Source organism: Tauraco erythrolophus (genome assembly GCF_009769465.1).
Source record: "Tauraco erythrolophus isolate bTauEry1 chromosome 30 unlocalized genomic scaffold, bTauEry1.pri scaffold_44_arrow_ctg1, whole genome shotgun sequence".
Lineage (NCBI taxonomy): Eukaryota > Metazoa > Chordata > Aves > Musophagiformes > Musophagidae > Tauraco > Tauraco erythrolophus.
In genome coordinates, this window is record NW_028238561.1 from 524,119 (window position 1) to 538,761 (window position 14,643).

A 14,643-nucleotide genomic window follows, 5' to 3' on the forward strand; every position below is an offset into this window, starting at 1 on the left:
ATGTCGTGCTACCTACAGCAGTGCCTCCCTCCAGTCTACCAAGACCCCATCCCCATCAAATCCCCACCGATGTACATTGCCAGACTTCCACCGGTGCCTACCTGGCAGTCGACCCTGTGCACCCCACAGTACGTGACCCCCTGTGTCCCCCAGCAGCGGATCATGTCCTCCAGCTTCTCCCAACAGCAGTGTGTGACCAGGTGCATGCCACGGCAGCAATATGCAACCAAGTGTGTTCCACAGCAGCAGTGTGTGACCCAGCGCATCCTACAGCAGCCGTGTGCAGGTCGGTGCGTGACAAAGTGCGTGCCACAGCAGCAGTGTGTGACCACGGGCATGTCGCAAGAGCCTTGTGTGACCCAGTGTGTGCCACAGCAGCCGTGTGCGACCACGGGCGTGCCGCAGCAGTGTGCAACCAAGTGCACGACTGTGCACGTCCCCCAGCAGCAGTGTGCGACCAGGTGCGTGACCACGTGCGTGCCACAGCAGCCGTACCTGACCATGGGCATCCCCCAGCAGCAGTGTGCCACCAAATGCGTCCCGCAGCAGTGCGTCACCACGTACAAGCCGCAGCAGCAGTGTGCGACCAGGTGTGTCACCACGTGCGTCCCGCAGCAGCGTGCCACCAAGTGTGTCTCGCACAAGTTTGTGACCTCCTGTGCCCCGCAGCAGTGTGCCACCGCGCATGTCCCGCAGCAGTACGTGACCAAGTGCGTGACCAAGTGTGTCCCTCAGCAGTGTGAGACAACTGATGCCTCCCAGCAGCAGTGTGTGACCAAGTGTGTCCCACAGCAGTGTGTGACCAAGTGTGTCCCACGGCAGCAGTGTGCCACCAAGAGTGTCCCACAGCAGTGTGTGACCAAGAGTGTCCCACAGCAGCAGTGTGCGACCAAGTGTGTCCCACAGCAGTGTGTGACCAAGAGTGTCCCACAGCAGTGTGCCACCAAGTGTGTCCCACAGCAGCAGTGTGCCACCAAGAGCGTCCCACAGCCATGTGCCACCAAATGTGTCTCACAGCAGTGTGCCACCAAGAGTGTCCCACAGCAGCAGTGTGTGACCAAGTGTGTCCCACAGCAGCAGTGTGCCACCAAGAGTGTCCCACAGCAGTGTGCCACCAAGTGTGTCCCACAGCAGTGTGCCACCAAGAGTGTCCCACAGCAGCAGTGTGTGACCAAGTGTGTCCCACAGCAGCAGTGTGCCACCAAGTGTGTCCCACAGCAGCAATGTCAGTCGGGTGGAGTTAAAATTTCAAGTCACTCTAAAAAGTACTGCTCTGCACCCAAATGGCCCTGGTGAAAAGGAGTAGGGGAAGGAAAGGTCCACGGAGAAGGATGGAGGTAGAGCTTTGGGCAGGGGTTATTTATCTCCTCCTACCACCTGCCTGCTCGTTCTTATCACTTGAGTCTGCGTTATCTCTGTTTTCCTGTACTTCCCCTGTAGCTCAACTCTGCTTTGGGTCAGAGTGTGACACTATTTCTACGGCTGCACTCCCGGTGCCTGTGGTTGGTACCTTGATCTGCTACAAGGCATAGTTTAGCAGGATGCAATTAAATTCTCACCTAATTGGAACAAATAGTGATTTAAAAAAAAATAAGAAGAAAAGAAAAAAAAAAGAAATGTCTAAAGAGTCCAGATCATGACAGCATCAAGAGGACTAGCAGTGCGGCCAGCGGAGGGCTGGCCTGTGCCCAGCTCCAAGCTTAGTCCTGGCCTTGGGAGACAATGTTCAGGTTAACTCGGATTCCACGAGGCTCCGAGTTCTCCATAACAGCTATTTTCACTCATGGATTTGGATGCCAAACGCAAATTTGCTAAGCAGACAGTGAACGATTCTTACTCCAACAACCTTCCAACCTTCATTTCGGAAGGTGGCCAGAAATCCCTGCTGCTTTAAAACACTGGCTCTGCGTTGACTTTGGAAGAGTCCCCAACCGAGACAGGATTTCCAGCTCGGTAAAGCTGGTCCTTGCTGAAATTTTATACACGAACATTTTTATTCACTTGATTGCTTTAATTAATATTGAAAACACAACTTGAAACAAAAGAAAGTCTCCAAAATCACACTCAAAGTTGTAGCACGACTATTTTATAAATGTTTGAGCTATAAAAGCGAGTAACTATATTCCTTATGCTGCCTGAAGATGTGCACTCTACACTGTATTGAAAATAAACCATATATATGTATGTATACTTACATTATACATATATATATATACTTAAATAAATATAGCTGTCTGACCTCAGATTAAATATCTTGCCTTTTGGCCGTCTGGTGGTATTTCTTTATTAAATATAGTAAACTCCTGTCTGAAAAATATGAAATTCCTGTTATATGCCCTATCATTAGGACAATGAGTAGTAGCTCACACTAAGTAGATCATCCATATTTGGAGGGCAAAAACAAGTGTCGCAAGACGAGGAGGAAGGTGTGGCTGGGGCCAGGACGCTGCCCTGCATCCTGCCCTGCTCCACCCTGGCTCCATGACCTTGGGGTGCTACCGAAGGGAAGGAGGTGTCTAAGACTTGAGCATCTAGCAACGTCAAGGTGGCATCTGGCTTCTTCCCTGGGTGTGATGAGAGAGCAGACCCTTTTCATACCTCCTCCTGAACATCCAGTGACCATGCTTCGGCCCTGGAGAGGCAGCATGCAAGAGCAGCAGGGACCGTGGCCCTCCTACCACCTTGCCGAAGCAGGGGTGCTCTCACAACCCAATGTTTTGTGTCCCCTTTAAAACCAAGACATGAGCAACGGTGTGGCGTTCTGAGGAGTTGTCACATCATTGTGGCTTTCTCATAGGAGCCAGAGTCCAGGGGATTGTCAGGGAAATCCTCCTGGGTGGTGGGTACCTGGGTGGTGCAGGACCCCATCTCACAACGGGTGGAGTGGCTGCCAGAGCAAGGATCTCGTTTTGAAGTTGGCTGTGGTGGAGTTGTGATTCTGACCCTGGTTCTGACTCATGCTGTGCCACCAAGTGACCGCAGTGCAGTGTGCCTCGGTTTCCCCCGTCCTTAATTGGGAATAATAATAGCCCCACAATGATGTCCCATGCGGCACTGTGCGTCTCTCTGAGATGAAAGGACTTTACAGATGCTAATTAAGAACATTTGGATGACAGGGCACGATGTTATCATCGGATTAATATTTTGCTACCTGCACCGGAAGAACTAAATTGAATATTAGCGTTACTTGAAGGCTACTTGATCTGGAACTTACCCAGGAACCAGATTTATGGAGCTTATAAAAATTGTATTAATCTGCTTACCTGCTCTCTGACGCCAGCTTGATTCCTAAAATCTCAGATCAGATCTTTTAACTTTAAAAAGGGCGTTGTAGTTCAAAGGAGTGAAACACAATGAAAGGTAAAGAGATCCAGGTTGGATTCAGTGCTTTTGTCTTCAGATGCGGAAAATAAGACAAGCTGGGGAAAACATTCTTCCCTTTGGCTTTTGTAGCTCTCGAGATGTTGACATCAGCTGGGAAAACGTGCACTTTTATGTTTTTTTCTGTGATATTGGGGGAGATTTTATTTTGTTTGGAAAATCAGAAATGTGAATAGCAAACTTATCTCAGGCTTCTGGATTTTCTGGTGGAAACAGGAATAGAAAATTTACTCAGTGGTTCATAAACCGTAGATCAATATTCTACTTCAAATTATAGAATCATGGACTCATTTAGGTCAGAAAAGACTCTTAAGATCATCGAGTTCAACTGTAAATGTGACACTGCCAAGTTCACCAATAAACCATGTCCCCAAGTGCCACATCCACGCACCTTTTAAATACCTCCAGGGATGGCAAGCCAGCAGCATCCCTGGCGCTTCATATGGGGGAGAAATTTTCCACCTACTCCATTAAAAGCTAACTTATTTCACCTCTTTTTATTTCATTGTGTGAGATCTCACCTAAATTCTCAGCGTGCTGGAACCCGATTCATAAGTGTCAGATTCGCATTAAAGGAGAAAAAGAAAACCACCAGGGCCTTTGCTTATGCAGATATGACTATGTAAAAATGCATTCCCTGTCGGTATTTATGCTCATGCCACTGTTCATCTTCCCTTGGGTTTATTCGTGGCATAAACAGGGAACAAAGGGAGGGATGAGTGGTGCAGAGAGTGTGTGGCAGAGCAGGAAATGTGATTTGTGTTTTCAGCACACAAGCCCAGTGTTGCCTGGGCCACCCCAGGGCTCCTGCTTGTCCCTTCTCCCTTTTGTTGTGCCGGAAAAGCGTCACCTCTTTCAGCAGGTTATTCACTTTGTGGCAAGTTCTTCTTAGCAGCCGTCTTGCCACTAGCCCAAGGCTTTCTCGGGCCAAATCATCCATCTCTTCCCTGGGTTCCTTGTGTAAGTGAAGGAAGTCTGCATGTCACAGTAATTATGGTCTGCAAAGAGTCACCAAGAATCCTTCCTGGACGGTGTTTTCGAAGGCACCGAAGGGACTTTTGCATGCAGCTCCCATGGAAATGAGTCGTCCCTTGGGCAGTCCCTTTGGTGGTCTCCACTGCGAGCTTTTTCTGGGTGGAAAGGTGCGTTTTAGCTGGCTTGGATTTGCAACGGGCAGGCGGGGACGCTTTGGCACCGCACACGGGGATGCGTAGTGTGAGGGCCATGAGCAACGCACGGTGTCCTTGGTCTGCCAGGAGCATCCCTGATCCAGCATGTTGGCTCAGGAGATTCCCTTCCACGGAGTTCACACGTGAGCCAGATGTCCCAGCAGTACTGGGTGGCGATGGCAGCCCCGCAGAGCAAGGACAGCCGTTCCCGCCGGCACGAAGCTGCACGTGGCTCAGCCAGGACGGGCAGACAATTAGAGCATCACCCAGCCAAACCGCCCCGCTCCCCCAGGGCACTTATTCACTGTATAAAAGCTCTGGCATCGTGGGGCTCTCCTCGGCACTTCTCTCCGGTTGTTCTCACTGATGAAGTGGGTAAGTCTGGCTTTTAATGGAGCTCCTGAAATGCTGTTTTATTCCTGGGTGGCCGGAGCAGGTAGAGGTCCTGCCTGCCTACTCGCGGAGAAGCATCCTCGGGGATGCTGCCTTCAGCATCGGCATGCGTGGCTCTAACAGCTGGAGCATCTCCTCCGTGCTAGACTGAAGAATATTGGGAAAGCACTTCCAGATGGACTGTGAAGTCAGGAGTGGGATTTGTGGGCTTTTCTACGCTTTCTGTTAGTTCTAGTCCAAAGGAGGCTACTGACTACATAAAGGGCTCGACGCTGGCGGGAGTCAGATGTGAGCTTGAATGTGAAAAGGCAACTCCTCTAAAGGAAGTGGCGTGAAGAAATTATGGAATTTAAGCACAGCAACTTTTCAGATAATAAGTAAGAAGCTGACCAACTTCAGTGCCAATGTGAAAGTCAGCAGGGAGATTCTCCGGCTAAATCTGAACGTGTTAAAATTTCTATCTAAGCTAACAATGATAAAAATAAGTCTGAGATGCAAACAACCCCCTGGAAGCAAATAATCCCTCCTACTTTAGAAGCTTTTTGTCTTGATGAGTATCACCAGATACTTTAGCATTGTACACGTAGTAGTAGCAATTCCTATCATTGTTTTTCAAAGGGTTGTTTTTATTAGTTGATGATTATTATAATTGCAGTGATAATAAGTTTTCTGAATGATAGTAACACGGCTTTGTTATTGCTAATAGTCACCCAGTGATGGGCTTTTGAAAGATAAAATGGACATTTGTAATTACGGACAGAATTAGGGATATTTAGACAATGCAGTTTCTTTACAGTTGTTTAATTATAGGCCTTAATCTCCAAACAATGTTGAAATGAAAAAAACATTTTCAATCAAAGTACCTTTCACGTGTCAGTGGTTCCAGTACCTGTTGTGCACAAAATAATCCTGTTAAAGACTCAGAAAACTCCTTTAAATTGGTGTTTTCTGGAGTGGGGAATGAGGTGGGATGGTTTCTCCTATGACTCCCAGGGCCAAGGCAAAGTGAGACATTTCACAGCGGTTTCAGGAGGAAAGTGTGGAGCTCCGGATGGTGCCACCTGGTCTCTTTCCCAGGGATGTGATCTTGGCTGGACTCCCCTTCGTGCTGCTGGTACAGGGGCTGCCAGGATGAGGTTTCACTCTCAGAGCTACTATGCCAGGTGTTTTGACAGTGGGTCTTGGGGTTACTATAACAAAATCAGGACACTATGGTTTTGTTTGCCTGTAGTGCAGGACTGGAGGCTGCTTTAAATGGGTGTAACTCTCTCAACTCAATGAAATGTGATGAGTTAACACCAGCTGAGATTCTGCCTTGGTAGCTTCTCCTTTCCTGTCATGGTTTCACCAAATACTCAGGAACAATCCTGTTGTATTTCCTCTTTTCCTGAAGATGGCTACGCAGTAGTATGAAGGTAGGAGGGCAAGGTTTGAAGAGGCAGCGAAGCTGATGCTATGGTAGCAATCTCAGAGCCTGTAATTGAGCGCTGCCAGCCCAGCAGACCCCTGCAGGACCGTCAATCGGCAGGCAGGTCGTACGTGCTGAGCTCCGTGCTGCCACAAACCCATCCTTACCCTCAACTTGCTAATTTAACCTCAGCTTGGGTTTGCCCACGTGAACTGCAGCCACACCTGAGTATTACAGCACTGACACACCTTTAATTTTGGCTTGCCTTTCATCTCTGGTGCTTGGGAGTTTCAGGATGTAAATTTGAAAAGACGTCCCAGTGGGGACACAGGAGTTTTCCAGGAAGTAAGACAGAGGGTCATGGTGTCACTTCTCCTGGGTGAGATGCTTTGATGGTCACTAAGCTGGTCTTTGAAGGGTGGCATGAAAACTCCCCAGTTTGCCTGGCTCCCATCAACAATGATTGTTTCTGGGCTCTGAAGAGAAGGGTGTGGGGGCATGAGCTGAGAACAGACTCTCCTCTCCTCACCCGGGTAATCACAGCCTGGTCTTGAGTCACCGAGAGCCTCTGACCTTCACAAGAGCTAGGGTGTGGGCTGGCTGTGTTGAAAAGCCTGCGGGAAAACCCTGAGTCCTGCATCACCAAAAAGTAGCCAATGCCTACATGAACTGTCTGTCTTTTTTCCTTCTTTCAGGCGTAAGTGCCTTGTGTGACCATGCACTATTATGGGGAGCAGTACAAGTACCTGTATGTGCCAGGATCGGGCTATACTGCCGAGGGCATCCAGCAGCGCACGCCCCAGTCCGACGCGTGCAGTACCACGTGCCACCCCATCAGTGTGATCAAGAGCCCGGTGCCGAGATGGCAAAGCTACGCGCAGCCTTTCAGTTACGTGTGCCCGCAGCCACGTGTGACCCAGACCTCTCTGCTGTCTCCTCAGCCCTACGTGCAGCGTGTCCTGCTGTACCCCGAGCCTTGCGAGACCACTCGCCTTCTGCCCTGCAGGAAGCCCAGCGTGAAGCTGAGCACGATGCAGAGTCTCCAGCCCTGCGAGACCAGCCGTCCTGAGAAGAAGCGTATGGCCAAGAGCCTCCCACCATGCGCACCCAGGTGCCCAGAGCCGGGCAAACTCAAGTTCCCACCATGTGGGATCAAATACTCGTCCTCCTGCAAGGACGAATGCAGGACGCAGAAGATATCCAAATGCTCGTTGCGGCGGTACGGCACTGAGCTCCAGTCCCCGCAGGGGTTGACCAGCGGCTATTCCCCACCTCTGCGGGGGGTCACCGAGTGCCCCCCGCAGCAGTGCAGGACGCAGTCGTTCCTGCAGGAGTACGTGGGCGGGTTCCCCCAGCAGAAGTGCATGAAGGGCTACCCAACGCAGGAGTGCATCACCACCTACTCCTCGCAGCAGTGCCTGACCAAGTGCCCGCCGCAGCCAGACGTACCCAAGTGCCCCCCTGGGCAGGGGGTAAAGGGGTGCTCCCCGCAGAAACAGGCAGCCAAGTGCTCGCTGCCGCAGGAGGGAGTCAAGCACAAGAGCTCCTCAACACAACACCTGAGCAAGTCCAAGTGCCTCTACCCACGGGCCACCCACCACTCGACGCAGCATCACGCCGGGGGGGCGAAACGCTCGAGCCACTCCAAGAAGAGTCGCTGTGCCTCAAAATGGCTGTGGTGAAGGAGATAAAGAAGTAGTTGTGAAAGCAGCAGGCTATGTAGCTGAGGTCTGAGGTTATGTTTCTCCCCACTGTTCCCATTCCTAACCCCCTGAGAAGCTTTGGCCTTATTTTACCCCTTATTGTATCCACGTTAAGCTCATAGAGTGCATTGCCTGTTTGTGACCACACCAGTTATTCCTGCAACAGAAAAGATGTTAGTGAGAAGTTAAGTAACTCTGAGCAGGTGCTCAGGCTTTGAGCTTCAAACCAACATGACTCTGTCACAGTGTCCACAACCCCAGATGTTTTTACTCTTACTGGATCAACTATATTTGTAGATTGTATCAGTCATATTAAACTCAAGTTGCAGCTGGATTCCTGCTCTCTGTCTGATTTATTTTCCATTTTTTTAAACTGTTTCTAATACCTACTATTGGAAAAAAAATCCTATTCCCTGTTGTTATAGCACTCCTTTGTGTAAAATAAAGACAGTAATCGTGCTTTTAGGACTAGATTTACCATCTGTGGGAGCAGATCTTGCTGTTGAAAAGTTACCAATAGACGCAATAAAGGAAGCAGCACAGGGTGGTATTTAGAAAAAGGCTTGACTAAAGTAATGAGACTCATTAGCAGCCCTCAGAGGTGTTTATTGTCTATCCAGGCTTAGCTTGGTCGCACCAGCGTCACAGGGGAGCACACCCGTTAGTACGTGGGTCACACAGGAGACCTTTCAGTCCTGGGACCTGGCCGAGCTTCTCCCAGGTGTCCCCTGCTCTGCAATTTCATCCCTGGACAAACCACTGCTGAGCAGACTCTGAAGTGGGTTGTGTGGGATAGTCCCTGGTGTAGCAGGAGGGGGAGAGGACGCAACAGAAGGTCTCTTCTGATGCTATGACCCTGAGCTGGCCCTGCCTGCATAGGATGGATGATCAGCATCAATAATCTGTGGTTATAAAATTGCAACCAGAGGGGAAACATCTGTTCCTTGGCAAGAACAATTTCATAGACAGCAGGAAACAGTTCTCGTGCTGGGTCAATATTTTGGTTTCCCAGCGTATATATGTAAAGAGGCAAAGCCCCAAAGCACATGTCTTTGCACACCTGCCCTACCCCACAGTCTCTCCCAGGAGGAGCTACTGGGGCAGCACGGGGAAGCAGAAGCTCTCTGCCACCATCTAAAGGTGCAGAGGGAGTCCTGGCAGCTCCTCCCCTCACTGCTCTGCTACCCTGCTGTTAGGATGGCTGCAGCTCAATGCCACACAGCCACTCGCTCACATTCCCTCATCTGTAGGGAATGGGGAAGAGAATTAAGGGGAGAAGGGAAAGAGACCCGTGGGTTGAGATAAGAACAATTTACTACTACTACTACTATATGAATATATATATATATAATGATAATAATATATACAAACAAGTGATGCACAGTGTAATTGCTCACCACCTGGTGACCAAGGCCCGTCCCGTCCCAGACTAATGATCCCAAAACAGGTAAGTCCCAAAACTGCAGTCTCAGCTGACTACCTCACATGGAATCAATCCCTTTCTTATATCAGGTCTACTAAAAACCTGGCTCCTCCCTACCCTTGCTCACCCCAGGCACCAGCACGCTTAGGATAGGTGGGAGATGGAGGTTCACAATTAAGGCATGAGGGTGGCATGGGCCAGGGGAAGCTCTCCCACCTGCATTTATCTCACTTGCATGGTTTAAAAGGCTCTGCTGATCTCAGTCACTCTTGGTCCCAAAAGGATCCAGACTCTCCTTCAGTTAGAGGATGATGGCATTGATCAGCAGAAAAGGGTTTTCTTTTAAAAATCTGAGCTTCTGTTTCTGTAGTTTTGCTCCTGATAGAGGGGTTACGCTGACATGACGACATAAAAACCTGATATCTTAAAGCAGCCACTAAATGGCACCTGAACTTTTACTAGCTCTCTGCATGAGGATGGTTTTTATGTTCTCTCGTTCCCTCTCTCCTCCCGCTGTCTGCTCTGGCAACAGACCCTGTTCTCCCTCAGCAAATGGATTAGTAGGTGAGATCTGCTCCTGGAGAGGTCATGAGCACTGTAAAAAAAAAAAAAAAAAAAAAGGGATCTAGTGGCCCAGAAGGTGATGTGACTCAGTGCTGCGTCCCTGTGGCGGTGAAAGCCACCGCAGGCTGGGCTGCCTGAGCTGGAGCATAACCAGTGTCAGGAGAAAAGTGGTGATTCTCCTCCAGCTGACATTCAGGAGGCCACATCCAGACCTCCATGTCCAGCTTTGGGCGCTCAGCACAAGAGCCACGGACAGTCAGGAGCGAGTCTGGTGGAGGTTTCAGGATGGTCAGGGCACCGGGTGCAAGAAGAAAGAGGCTGAGAGCGCTGGGGATGCTTGCCTTGGAGAAGAAAACACTGAAGGGACAGTTTATTACTACCTTCATCCACCAAATGAGTGTTTAGAGCCAAGATGGCCCCTACTCCAAGGTGCACAGTGGCAGGGTGGGCTACAAAGCAGCTTTTTCTTTTTTTCAGCTTACTTTGCACAGTCTTTCCATGCAAATGCTCTCCAAAGCAGTTCTAGTGCAGGATCCTCCAGCCAGAAAAAGAAATCATTGCCCATGTTATTAAGAGGTGTTAAATATTTAGGGTTGCGTTTCTACTCCCTTTTCCAAAGACGTTTTTGTGCAGAAGGTATCATAACTTCCAGAAATCAAATGGCAACCTCTCTGTCTTTTCTTCTTACAAGGAAGACTGGGAGGTGTAAATCAGTTTTCAGTTTGGGATATTTGGATGCTCTGCAGGTAAAGTGGCATAAACGGGAATCCCCATTTTTCTGGGCACTATTCTCATTTTTAAGGAAGAAGAGTAGGATCAGAAATCGATTCAGAAGTCACCAAAACAACCATAAGCTACCTGAAATTGGTAAACAATATGAAATAACGTTTTTTAACATAAATTACCAGCAATCTCCAGTAACAGAGCTCAATGGGGTTAGCCTCTGTCGTGAGCTATGAGTTTGGAGTCTGGCTCTTTGGATAACTTTGTGTGAACATGTCATTGTCTTTTGTGAAAGGATGGTGGAAATAATCCCGATAATTAGAGAGTGATGAGGTGAGGTTTCCACACAACAGGGAATGTCAAAACATTTCAAAAATATTCATTACTGGTTTATGCATGCAAAGCATTTTATCATTATAATATTAATAGCATGTTATCTGAGACAAACACCTCAGGGCTAATAGCACATTTGGAATATGCATTTTTTGATGGAAGTGTCTTAGCTGTTCTCACAAACAGGATGTTGTTTTCAGGCCTTGACAACTCCGGGCGTTTTGCATTTTCATTAACCAATGCATTTCTGTTTGCATTCAAACATAGTCATTTCAAAATGGGTTAAGGCGGCGGCTTCAGCTGCCGTGTGACTCTGAGAATCCACCTGAATCCTTGGGAAATCAGTGAGGCTCCACAAAATTCAGCAACTCCTACACATCAGTAGCCATGTCATTAAAAATTATTCCGCAAACCTACATCTCTCTTGATGCACTCTCAGCCCATGACTTCTACTCTTGTCCTCAGCAGGTGTAAATGGCAGCTAAATTCTTTCACCTTGGCATTTACCTTTTATCTGCAGAAATTATCACCTGATCTCCTTCCAGAGTTCTCTTCTATATGTGGACATCCTTCAGAGGTTATGTTTCTCAGCCTTCTGATCACTCATGGTGATTGGAGCCAGAGACTCGTCGGCTGGGCAGTACCCAGAGTAGGAATGGGCACCCCCAAGCAGAATGACATCCTCCAGCTGAAGCTGTGACGACAGTCAGTGAAACAAAGGACAGGAAGCAAATAACCAAATCAGTTTCACTGTGAACAAAAAAGGGGTATGCACAGTCTGCAAAATTCTGTCTTCCACTCCGCTTACGGGGAGGAACCCCAAGGTGCCTCCAACTGAATGCTACCATGGATTTAGGGGTATGGATTTTGATTCCCACACCTAGCAGCAGATACAGCTGCTGTATAATCTGTCTGACAATACACCAGTTGCTGTCTGCAAACCACTGCTCAGCTGGTCAGTGTTTAAGTCCAAGCTGAACAAAGTGGAGCAGAGTTGCAGCCCCACGTTAGTACAGACAGAAGTGGTAGAATCACATCAGCAATTGATTTAGACCATAACAGTATAACACGAAGGGAACCCCACAGCATGTAACAGTATGTACCGTGGAAAACTGAATAATGCCAGTAAACAATGTTAAAATAATTATAGTAATTATAAGTGTTACACATGCGGGAAAAATTGTTTGGAAGGTAATTAAGACCTCATGCACAAAGGTTGTCTCATCTTCCTGGAAGTTCAAGAAAGGATATAAAACTCAAAGGATTCAGGGCTCCTCTGCCATTTCTCTTGACTTCTTCCTGGACAACTGGTAAGTCTCATTCACCTCAATCTAATTATATTGAGTAAAACTTTGCTTTAACATGAGCTGGGGTTTAACGTCAAGCCACTCTGTGGTTTCTGAAAATATTAATGAGATTCTTTCTCGAAAAGTCTGTTAGAAATTATTCAGTTGTGTACTTGGACCAGGTGCAGCCTTAAAAATACATCTGTGGTTACTGGCATTCTTATCGAAAAAAAAATGTAGTGCAATTTTATTATTTTCAATTAACTGTATGTAGCTACACGATATCCAACAGAAAAGGCATTTTAAGCTCTATTCGGGTAGAGCTTAGATAATGTAGGTAACATTGACATAGAATCAAATTTGGGTTGGAAGGGACCTTTAAAGGTCATCTAGTCCAACCCTCCCCAACATCTTCAACTAGATCAGGTTGCTCAGTAACATTAATATTAGTATTTTTTTATTAAAAAATTGGAGATGATCTGAGATGTCCAAATGTGTTTTCCAAAAGATTTTATTCATCAATCAGGAAGATTTAGTTTTCAGAAGGATAAAAAGGGACTAAAATCCTCTTGCCTCTTTCTTTTCCTGCTAGAATGATCATGTTTGCATCCAAAACACAGCTAGAACAGCATTCACTTCATTAAGAAGTGGTGTCTCCACAGTTTTTAGTCCGTCATTCATGCAGTTCTGTTCATGGCTGGAGTTTCTTTCTTTGTGTTGACACCTTTATCATAGCACTAGTAGGAAGAAAAAACTCTGCAAGGACAATTGTTTTCATACTCAATGACTTCAGGGTTTTTTTGATGAGAACATCTGATGCTGAGCATTGTCAGACACAAAAAGGTGGACAAGTAATGGGATCTCCCTTAACGTTTCCATTATAATTGGTGGACAGAAACAGGCGTTTCACGACTTATTTAAACATCTACCTCCAAATGAGCTTGTGTGCACTCTGAAAATATCTATTTTTCTCCAGGGATAAAAATTAAGTGGCTACTTTACAGGTAATCATCTACATCATACAGTTTTTAAATTTGGTAGATAAATCCCACAATGTATTTCTGTAAGTAGTTCCAGCTGAATGACCTAAAAGATGGATTCGGGGTCTAGGCAAACAGGTAGGCACCAAAATTCTCTATGAAGTTCTTGGTTCTGCCACGCATGGTCTCTGCAAACCACCTGGAGGTACCTGGAGGCAAGATTTTCCTAGGAGCCTGGGGGCTAGCATGCTGAATGGCACCAAAATCAGGTCCTTCCACCTCCCACACAGTAGTCCCTAGCTTGACGTGCTCTATCACCGAGACAAACAAATGAGCCAAGGCAAGGACGTTGTCCAATACAGGGCTATAGAATACCCATTCCTCTACAACCAGTGGCCTTACGGTACCAGCAGTGGCTGTGTTGGAGTCACTGCCACAGCTACAGAATCTCTCCAGCTGTTCTTGGTGGCTGCCTGGATGGGATCTGTGATTGGGAGAGGGAAAAGAGGCACTGTGTAGGGACAGAGGTGGAAATGGTCTGTGAGCAAGGGATGGCAGTGATAAAATGGTATGGAGGTTGGTTAGATCCAGAGACATAAGGGCCCTTTTTGGGAGGGTGAAGGCAGGGCGAGGAGGACTCAGGGTGATAGTGATAGGGGTGAGCAGAGCAAGGGGACAAGCCTGTACTGACCTGTGAACTTCATCTCTTGAAATCACAGGCTGTTATTTTCTCTGCTACGGCATCTACGTTACCTGCACAGCCACTATAACTAAAATACCTGAGCTGCACTCTTATCTACTCGCACCTTCTTCTCCATCACAGCGTGTCCCCAGCTGCCTCACGTGCCTCACCTTCCCTGCAAGGAGGACTGGAGAGAGGAGCAGGAGTCCTCCCGAGGTGCAGGGGTCTGCAGGGCGAAGGGCAGGGCGTGGGTTGTAAGTGTCTTGAGAAACACCCTTGTGGTCTGTTATGCGTTGCAGGTTCACCACCATTCCTCCCAGATGTCCTTCGGTGGGGAGTGGGACGCAGGACGGTGTTTCTACTCATGCGATGTGCAGTGCCCACAGCCTCTTGCTACCAGCTGCAATGACCCATGTGTTGTATCCTGTGGTGCCTCCAGAGTCATTATATACCCCCCTCCCGTGGTCGTGACATTCCCAGGGCCGATCCTCAGCACGTGCCCGCAGGAGACGGTAGTGGGAAGTTCTGCAGTCCTGGAGGGGGGTGCACCAGCCCCACTGACATCTTTGAGAGCAGAAGTCCTGAGCTCAGAGCCACC

At 48.0% G+C, this 14,643-nt stretch overlaps 2 protein-coding genes across 2 annotated transcripts; both read left to right on the forward strand.

The window, feature by feature from the left end:
- On the forward strand, positions 1-1,296 carry LOC104373250 (uncharacterized). The gene has a single exon (XM_009979157.2). It carries the CDS (start codon positions 1-3, stop codon positions 1,294-1,296), a length of 1,296 nt encoding a protein of 431 aa, XP_009977459.2.
- A 5,771-nt stretch (positions 1,297-7,067) lies between these two features.
- On the forward strand, positions 7,068-8,033 carry LOC104373161 (uncharacterized). The gene has a single exon (XM_009979047.1). The coding sequence runs from the start codon at positions 7,068-7,070 to the stop codon at positions 8,031-8,033; it is 966 nt and encodes a 321-aa protein (XP_009977349.1).
- The last annotated feature ends 6,610 nt before the right edge of the window (positions 8,034-14,643 follow it).

Bases quoted from the DNA above. Each gene is read 5' to 3' on its own strand.
- LOC104373250 (XM_009979157.2), top strand. From the start codon at position 1: ATGTCGTGCTACCTACAGCAGTGCCTCCCTCCAGTCTACCAAGACCCC.
- LOC104373161 (XM_009979047.1), top strand. From the start codon at position 7,068: ATGCACTATTATGGGGAGCAGTACAAGTACCTGTATGTGCCAGGATCG.